The 9893-nt window shown below is 35.7% G+C and overlaps 1 protein-coding gene across 4 annotated transcripts in view; it reads right to left on the bottom strand.

Annotated features, from left to right (window-relative positions):
- Positions 1–452: 452 nt before the first annotated feature.
- The window catches only part of INTS6 (integrator complex subunit 6), a 39002-nt gene continuing 29561 nt past the window's right edge, over positions 453–9893 (bottom strand). For 2 of the 4 annotated variants that reach the window (XM_053934863.1, XM_053934862.1), the window contains 9 exons: positions 9540–9634; positions 9035–9145; positions 7246–7461; positions 7011–7137; positions 5639–5781; positions 4836–5070; positions 3712–4083; positions 3178–3271; positions 453–1034 (listed from right to left, as the gene is read on the bottom strand). In XM_053934863.1, the coding sequence (XP_053790838.1) occupies positions 941–1034; positions 3178–3271; positions 3712–4083; positions 4836–5070; positions 5639–5781; positions 7011–7137; positions 7246–7461; positions 9035–9145; positions 9540–9634 (1487 nt within the window). In that variant the 3' untranslated portion in view covers positions 453–940. Of the gene's footprint in view, positions 1035–2605; positions 2733–3177; positions 3272–3711; positions 4084–4835; positions 5071–5638; positions 5782–7010; positions 7138–7245; positions 7462–9034; positions 9146–9539; positions 9635–9893 lie in introns of those variants that run through there. The other 2 variants (XM_053934864.1, XM_053934865.1) reach the window with 2 other exon arrangements.

The raw sequence follows: 9893 nt of genomic DNA, 5'->3' as shown, positions 1-9893 counted from the left end.
CAGAGCATCCAGCACAGCTGAAAGATGTGGCCAGTAAAGCAATCAGTGCTATTTTGTGTCCAAACATGAGCACCCTGTGGCTGTTCCTGCACTTGTAAACCTGTAAAATCTTCTGACACAGAAAACCTCCATGCAGCCTAGCTCAAAGGCTACTGAACCCTGCTTTACTGCACTGTATCCCTCAATAAAACTGCAGGGCTTGTCATGGCTGCAGATGTGCTTACAAAACATCACTTTGTTATGCTGGTCACCAGAAGTGCAAAGCACACAAGATATCCTACTGTAGCTGCAATTTGGCATTAGCTCTCTTTCACTCATTCTCTTATTAGAAGCAGAATATCCAGTGATAAAAAACCACTCTTCATTCTTTAACACTGATACCAGAACACAGAAACTCTGGGAAGGCAAAACAAATCATTTCAATAAAAACCGTACTCAAACCTACACAAAGATTAAAATAGAGATTTTATTAGTGGAATAACAAAAGTGCTTTTCTTAAATATTTTTCAAAATACATTTATACAACTTACAATAATATATCCAAAATAACTGTATATACAAAACATTACCTTGTTTAATGTATGTGCTTTTTTTTTTTTTTTCTGAAAATTACAAAGCAACTTTTTGGCAAAGTTCAACCTTAAGAGGTGATAGTTTTGAAGGTTAGATTAAGAAAAATAGAACCTGAGGGAAAGTGACACTTATGTCCATGACAAGCAAGAAGTTCTCAATTTAGTTAAATAAAAATGTTTTTGTTGTATTTTTCACATTACAAAAATAACAGAAGTGAAGAAAAAAAAGGATGATTGATACTTCTCATCATTTTATTGAGCAGCTTCTCATTCTTTCAGGTACAGGAACTTGAGATAAGAGTGCATGTCAAAAATGAATGCAAGGAAGAACAGCAGTGCCCTGCTGTGGCTCTCTCACGTGCAGTTTCTTAGCTGCTCTTGATATGGTTGACCTGATTGGATCTGCGATGGATTTCTTCCAGAAAACTCTCAAGCTGTTCTATCAGCATTCGTTTTTTAAACCTGGATTTAAAAGAAAGCATTACAATGGATGCACAGAAATACATGAAATATCATTGACCAAACTTTAACTGAACTCTGGAAACTTCAGTCATTACTTCAAGAGCAGTGCATGATGAGGTATACACATACCTCATTTGTATACATACACTGTCTCCTAACATTCTGGTAAACCACTAACTTGCTTTTCCATTTGCTCAATACAAAACTACATTTATGAGAGTTTAGTATAGCTGAACATCACTCAGCTCTCAGAAATCCAGGAAAAAGACAGTTAAGAGTTTGTTGCTTCCAGAAGTGAAGTTCTGAAGCACAGAAATAAAATATACATCAAAAGAACTATAATCCTAAAGCTGGCAAGCAGCTTTTAGGGATTATTTGCATGCCTTCATGATGCATTCACCCAAGTTAACAAAGTTGGTACTGGTGGAAGAACAGTCATTACATAGTGCAAAGCAGATTTCCTGACAAACAACACAAATTAAAACTTTGAGAAAGAAATCAAAGGAAAATACAGGCATCCAAACTCCATATCTCTGGAGTCTCTAAGCTCTATTCCATATTAATTGTATAAATTTGATCAGTAGGCCATTCTGTCACCTCTGCTTACACCCCTACCTCAGAAGTACAACTCCAAGCTGTTTCCAGCTAACCCCTCCCCCTTGCAACATTTCTGCACCTCTGAGAAGCCACTTCCGACCAATGCTTGGGTAGCCATATGTGTGTTCAAAGACAGGCAGCAATTAAAATATTTTAAACTAGATCCCAAGTTCAGTCCTGTGACTTCAATAAACCCCAGCAAAAGCCTCTAGTTCCAGCAAGGCATCCTGGTCCACACCCTTGGCTCACAGAGACATGGTACCTGCCCTAATTTCCAGATCACAAGCCTCTCCACAATCCCTGATGCATCCAAGAGCAACACTCAACCACTGCCTAATTTTGTAGAATTGTCAACTAAAGATAGCTGAATAAAGAGACTGTGCAAGAGAAATGAGAGTTACAGGTGATCTTAAAAGCCTAATTTTACACCACAAAAACTCCAACCCCACTAAGGGCTGCCACAAACTCCAAGAGCAACAGTATTGCTATGGTGTGCTGTGACAGTAAGGAAGAATGTATAATTTGCAACATACAGAACAACTCTGACAGGCAATGTAACAATCAAGCAAAAGCACAATACAGCAATGGTTGCTATAGAAAGAACACGATTTACATAAATGTACATGCCCCACCAAGCTGGTAATAGAAGGCTAGAGGATCTGTATGAATATCCAACATCCAGCATACCTTGAGAGGCATGGTTTTCTCCTAAAATTTTGTTTTTAATAATGAAATTTGCTTAATGCCACAGGAAAAGAGCTGTCTACTACAAAACAGATTAGAGAATAAGAAGCAGCTATTCTTTGAGGTTGCTAAGGTAAGCCTCAATGTTCTGGTTACATTTACAATCCATACAAAATCCTAGAATTACTCATTCCTTGCAACTCAAACACTATTGGTTCTAATACGTTTCTCCTTTTTTCCTCTGAGTAAGCATGTAGAAGGCTAAGTATGGACAGTCTAAAGATACTGTAAAGAACAGTTTCTACCTGGATGAAAAACACAGGGTTTACATCCTTATCAAGTCACTCTTCTTCAGAGAAAAGCCACCTCCATTTCCAAAGTCTCAGACAGGACTACGCTATCTCTGAATGAAGTATGCTGAAGAGTAGAGACATATCTTTATGAGCATACCTGAATTTAAAAACTATTTTTAGGACAAGATTTTGAGCTGATGCTTTTTCTGAAAGCCTAATTCCCAGCAACTGGCAGCTCCATTACATTTTCAAATTAGCAGTACACTCACCTGAGCTTTTTAATTGGAATGATTTTTTTCAAGTTACCTTCTCTTTCTATACCATTGTTCATCTACATTTACAGGGATCTGGCAGTTACAGTTGCTAACATCTTTAAGCCAAAATCCAAGGGAAAAAGTAAGCTTCTACAAATAACACCTCAAGAAGCTTATGCATTTCTGCTCTTTCATGGGGAATTATTTACTTGCAGTGCAAAGCATTGTTTCCAAACAATTGTGTGATTGTCCAGCAGTTATACATGGCACAACATGTATAATACAATGTAAGAATAATACAATCCCGTTACCTACCTTGAAGCTTCTTTTATAACATTCTGTAAAAATATCAGTCGGGTTTGTAAGCTTCCTTGTACATGCTTCAGTAAAAAGAAGATTCTTTCATATTCTTAAAGGTCAAGAGAACAGAAACATCAGTTATTTAAAATATGCCTACACAGATATCTGTTGTAATAGATTCAAGTGAAATGCAACATTCAATTTTTGTAAATTTTTAAGCTGTATCTCCTATCAACTGAAGGAAGAACAACTTATTTAATGAGAACCAATATTAAACACGTGATATTGAAGCTCAGGATATTACTAACACCTATCAAGTTAATTCTAGTATTGACATAAACATGACTCTCATGAACACTGATGGGTATTGCAATGTTTTCATCACTCCTACAGTAAGTTTATAGCAGATGTTTTAAAACAAATATTTTCAGCTTTAAATTTAATTTTACTTCAGTCTCATGGTCCAGTACACTTCTAAAATAGTGATCTAGCATGAATTCTTTGTTTAACTCTCATGCCAATTAACTGAAAGAAATTTAGTATACTTACTCCTTCCTGGTTTTCGGATCTCTTTCATAATTTGTGCTCTTAGCTCTATATTAATCTCTCTGGAACTCCTGCAGTGCACTGTTTTTTTCCCTTTGCTAGGTGAAGACATTGTCAAGTTCTCTTCTGGACTTTGCTCTTTACTACCTGATTCCTCATGATTCTCCAAAAACCCATCAACATTCAAATTATTCCCTAAATGTTCATGGCCTACATCTTCTGTATGAGCTGTTGGTCTATCCAATGAATTGAATGGTGAAGAGGACAGTGAAAACTCTGAATCCACAGCATTTGGGAAAACATCTGATGAAAGGGGGTCCGTACTGTGATTCTCAATGACATCATCAATTCCAACTTCATTATTTATTTCTGATGCTGAAAAAACAAAAATTACACTTGCCAGGTTCAAATTCATTATCATCTCATACAAGTCAATGAGTCAGATCAGCATTAGACTCTTAAACTATGCTCCAGCTCATACAGTCTACTGTACATGCCAGGCATAAGAAAACTTGTTTGTGGGTTATAACACTGAGTCTGTCACTATCTCCTGGCAATTAATGACTTTCAAAAAAATCACAAGTATATTCTTTGTAAGAAAAAGGAAATTACTGTATGGACTACCAACAAAAGAAAAAACACCTGTAAAGAGTGATTTTATGGCATGGTGTCTTTCCCCCTTTAAAACAAACTAAAGTTTACTTTAGTACTAACCAGTGAATAAGAGTTATACAGCCCCTCAGCTTCACAGCCAGGGAAGTGATTTCATTGCACAAGAGCAAAATTCAAGCTAACTTCATGCTGTGGTACTTCTAGAGTATCTGAATTTCCAGGCAAAGGAAGAAAACTCTCATTGTCTACACTGTCTCCTCAGGAGAGAGGAAATACATTGTTCATACTTGGAATTTACATGGAAGACTTCCATCCAAAGGACTGTATGAACTCTAATTAACCCCAGACACACACTTAAGTACTTTATTTTCAAGAGGGGGGGATAAAATTGCCATATTTCACAAATTAGCCAGCAGCTAATTTATATATTTTTTTTTATTTATTTTTTTTATACAAGGAAGTTTTTTTCAGATAAACTAAAAAACAAACCTGAAATATTTTGAAGATTCACTTACTTTTGTGAATAGCAATGGGTTTAAGAAGGTCAGGCTGTGCTTGTGCAATTGGTGTTGGGGGCCCTTTTCCTCCAATGTGGTTATTGATAACTGGAAGAGCCTGTGGTCGCCCTCTGAGCAGGGGGGACATACAACGTCGCCTTTTCGGAATCCCTTGCATATTTGGTTCTCCAGGTCTTTTATGTTTATTTTGAGGTCCTGATACAAATTCATCTGCTTCATCTATCATCATTCCCTGTAATTAATATAACAGGAAGAATTCTTAAGCTTCACACCAAAACCACGTAACACAAGATACAATGAATGCTCTGATATTAAGATAATGTGTAAGAGTTACATACACCATGCCATTATGTTTGGAATTCCAAATTGTCAACCGAGACCAGATAAATGTGCTTAAGGCCCTTTTCCAACAATCTGCCAAGTAAGGTAAGGGAGTGGGCCATCAAACTTCCTTTTCAGTAATTGCAAAGAGACTCACCTATTTAATACACATTTTCACATATTTGAATGTTACTGGCAGTTTGGTCAATTCTAAGAGATTTGGATAAAAGGGAGAGCCAAGACTCTCAACTTTGAGACAAGTGTTTCAGTTATAATACAATTTAGAGACATAATGCTAGTTTTCCAATAAAGGCTGCCCCCCATAAGATACTACTGATTGAAGAACATCTGAGATAGTTTGTAGCCATTTCTTTTACAAGTATTTGAAAGGATTTCTCCAATAGACTACTCAAAGAACAATGTAGGCAGTAGTGCACACACAACAGCACATTTTTAAAAAAGCTTTACAGAAAAGTCACCTTTTTGTCCAATTTGAATGGATTGCCAAACGTATGAAGCCTTCGTGGTTGATCAAGATCAAGTTCACGGAGTGGAGAAGGTATTTGTTTTAGATACTCCTGGTAGTTTCCCATTTGTGCTATAGGTACACTGTGAACTTGATCTATGGTAATAGAAGAGTTAATTAATACACAGTACTGCTCACATTATGAGAATTTAGTCTATATCCATTTCATATCTCCAATGTTCAGACTTATCAAATGCATTAACAAAACAGCTGTACAAAGTTTACCATTTTTCTTGCCTAATTGATTATTTATAACACTTCAGGAGACTTGCTCAAAGGAATCAACAGCTGTCTTGGAGATTTATAATTTTGACAATAAATAAGCCATAGGTATCATGCACAGATGTTAGTTTTCCAATGTGTCCCAACTTTACAACAGAGGAATGGAGGAAAAACAGACTAGGAACAAATTAGAACTAAAACATTACTACAAACAAAAGATATATTAAAGCAAAGTAGGAATGCCATGCTGCACACAGCTTTGACATAACTTTGTCCAAGTTTAGCAACCCAAAACTTAATTGTCAAGACTAGCATTTTCCCAGAGCAAGGGTGACTTTTGATCATCGTAAGTCAACAAACTCTTAAAAAAAACATAGGAGCTGATTTTAAACTTGGTCTAGCTTTAGAGCTGCCAAGCCTTTGATCCAGAAAAAAATACACTAGAAGAAACCACAGAAAAAAAATCTTAACATGAGTTAATCCTGCCTGAAGAACAACTACTCTGACAAAGTGATAATGTAATGTGAAATGTACAGATGTTAATCTGACCTAAGTAGCAGCAACACTAATGTAGCACAAGCTTTCACTTGCATTGCCCTTCTCACTCTACTTATTTCAACATCTTCAGTTAAATGTCACAAAGCAGCGCCAGAAGAAACAGGAAAAAAGGTAAAGGAATAAATTAGCAGACTACTGAACCATTTGCTGTTGGCTCAACAGGTAAAACAATCACAGTGGCAGCACCCAGTGAGCTAGCTTACTTTTCCACTGCTCACAATCCACTTCTACTGAGAGAGATCATAATGTTCAGAACTGCCCTGTGATTTTATCAGATATATCCATGAAAGTTAGGAAAAACAGTGAACAAAAAATCTTCTGTAAAAGCCCAAGTCTCCTCATACTGTCTTAAGGATAAAGCAGTGAATCAGCAATCCCTTGTCCTCACCATTTTTTCTTCCAATAAGGAAAAACCATATTAAAAAATCCATGCAGTTTAATGGCAAGAGCAGACATCCACCAAGTTTTAAAGAACTACATTATTTGTTATATTGTTATTTAGCAATGACATCACAGGCAAAAAAAAATAGAAACTGTTATCTAACCTTCATCTTGTCCTTTGAGGAACTTGCAAGTACTCTTCAATAAATTAGATCTCATTCGTGTTAACTGATCCAAAAGATTTCTTCTGGGTATGTCATAAGCATTTCTAAATGTCTGAGGTTTCAAATCCTATGGTTCCAGTAAATGAAATTCCAATTAATGCCACGTAAGAAACAATATCTAGCATTTCAATGGAAGTATATTGAAAATAACAACATTACACACAGTGGTGCTTACCTTATTCAGCAAAGCTATTTGGAACCCAGCATACTCCTTCATATTGAGGTCTAGAGGTCTATGAGGAATTTCCCCAGTAATCCCCTGTAGCAGATGTTGAAAATCGTTCCTATGTGCCATAGACAGGTTGTGTGATCTGCTTCTGACCTTAATTCCAGTCTCTTGCGCTACCTTTTTGCCTACAGAGCCAATGACTCTATCGGACTCTATTTTGGCCTTAATTTGAAATAAATAAATAAATAAAATTGACAATATGCTCTTAAAAGGATTAGTCAGACTTATTCATTTTAAATTCCTACCTACAAGATTCAACAATGTGCTAACACACTATGATGACCATAACCAGGCTGAGCGCTTAAGGAGTGCTTAATACATAACCACTTAATGCCTACTACAGTTTTAAATATAGTGAACAGTTTTCTGCATATTTCTCCTCTGCTGCCCATTACAGTATCTAAGCACCAATATGCATGCAATGCTTTTATTTTCATAAAATGCCATAATTTGACTAGTAATTCTCTGCAGATCTATCTGTACTCCTATAATGTTCAGCTGTCCCTGCGGAGAACAGTCAAACTCTCACAAGACTGATTCTTCCACAACTGTAGTTGCAGTCAGTCACCCAATTGCATCAACTTTTTTAAAGCTCAATACAAATAGTCATAACATTAAAAAATGTGAAATAAATGAAAATAACCAACTGGTTGACCAGACAGACCTAGCCCCCAGTATTATGTTAGGTTTGTACCAAAATTAAATGTGTTCATAAATGCCAGCTTTTTGACAGAACACAGTGAAAAAGGAATTTAGTAACACAAATGCCAATTTTGGTTTTGCAATTTCACATAAATTTATAGACTACTCAAAAATTTGAGTATGTATTGAGAATACTGAGTCTTTACTGGCAAGGCCATCAGAAGTTACAAAAGCTTTAAGTACAATTTACAGTGTGTGTCATTACATCTTAGAGGAGACCAAGATGTCTAGGGGGAGACATGAGTTCACAGGTTAGTGAGCAATATGACTATGATTTAACAAGATATGCTCTAGACTTTAAGACACTTGCTTCCTCAAATAATAATTTATATTTATGTTTTAAGAAAAAGCTGATCCATAATAACTCATTACCCAAGTTACAAGTACTTGGCACTAGTGTTTCTTGAAATTTCAAGTTTACTTTTTTGTGTTGAACACAAAGCTTAACATGCACAGTTCAGAAGTGGAGGTAGCAGGGCAGAAATGCTTTAGCTGGTGCAGGAGCCTAATCAATGATTCGGGCGCTATTCTGAACACAGTCAGCAATTTCAAACAGTCACTTAACATTTCTACATCTGTATCTTTATTTAATATTCTGTTATGTCAGTTATCTTATTTACTGTAGACTTTCCACTTCATGCCACAAGCCAAAGAAAGAACACTTTGATTCTGATGCATCAAGCACAATTCCCTATTTCCTGAAAAAAAACACTAAAACATCTTTAAAGACAACATTGGTTTTTTTTTGATAAAACTATTTTACTTTCTGCTAAGTGAAAATGCTCCTTAAATAGGAAAAAACCTCAACTTGTACTTCCGTATCTGTCTCTATATAGTTCAGTTTATAAAGTCTGTATTTAAATGTTGTATTTTCCTTTAATTCAAAAAACCAAAGTTATTTTTTGGTAATTGCTTATGGGAAAGTATTAACTTGATCTTTCTGCTCTTTTTTCCTACAAAGCCACTGAACTTGAGTATTAAGATTATCCTGCTATTAGAATAAGTTTTTACTGCTCTTTTGCTTCAACATTACCTGCTGACTCAACTTTTTGAGATATGAAATGACACTGTAACTAAGTCCATATTCCACATTGTCAGCTATGAGGTTTGGTGCTCCCATCATTCTCACAGCTTTCTTCAAAGGCTGAAACATGGAATATATTGCATGGTCATATTTAACTTTATGCATACTTCAACTAACTGTACCCATTTCAAATAGAACCTGAGGTTCTGAAAGTTCAAAAAGAACATCAAAAAGACACTCAGGCCATCATTTTTTGTTGTTTTAAAATAGTTCCATTTATACAGAATCCGTTAACAAAAATAGCATTTATATACAAGTCCCAGTGTATTATGAAATTAAGAAAATTCTATAACATTCAGGTCTCAGGCCCCCCACAGGACTCCAGTGAAAACACACATTGTGTATGAAGTTTAACTATTCTCTTTTAAATTGATACTTATTCTACTTAAAATAGAGACTACATCCATAGTGGAAAGACAGCTATAAACCAGAAATTTTAACACAGTCTTCTTACCCCGAGATAATAAGGAGGCATTGTCTTCAAATAGCTTTCAAATGACTGACGCCATTTCAATGTAGGCTTTGCCTTGTGTACTTTAAACAAGTCATCTAATAGTTACAAAAAAAGCAAAGCAACAAAATGAAAGGCATGTCTAGACAGCACTGCAATTTTTTTTCTAAATAAAATTCTATTAAAAAAACTCTTGAAGAAATGCAAATTCCTCAATGGTTAAATTAGTACCTACAAATCAACATATATACAACTAAGCCAAACACACACAAGATTAACACTGCAGCCAAAAATAGACCTGATAAATTATCAAATTGAATTGGTATTGAGACAGACTAAGAAAAATGGCTCTTAAAA

The sequence above is a fragment of the Vidua chalybeata genome, chromosome 2 (genome assembly GCF_026979565.1).
Source record: "Vidua chalybeata isolate OUT-0048 chromosome 2, bVidCha1 merged haplotype, whole genome shotgun sequence".
In the NCBI taxonomy this organism is placed as follows: Eukaryota; Metazoa; Chordata; class Aves; order Passeriformes; family Viduidae; genus Vidua; species Vidua chalybeata.
Note: the sequence above shows the minus strand (reverse complement) of the source record. Positions and strands in the feature narration are given on the sequence as shown.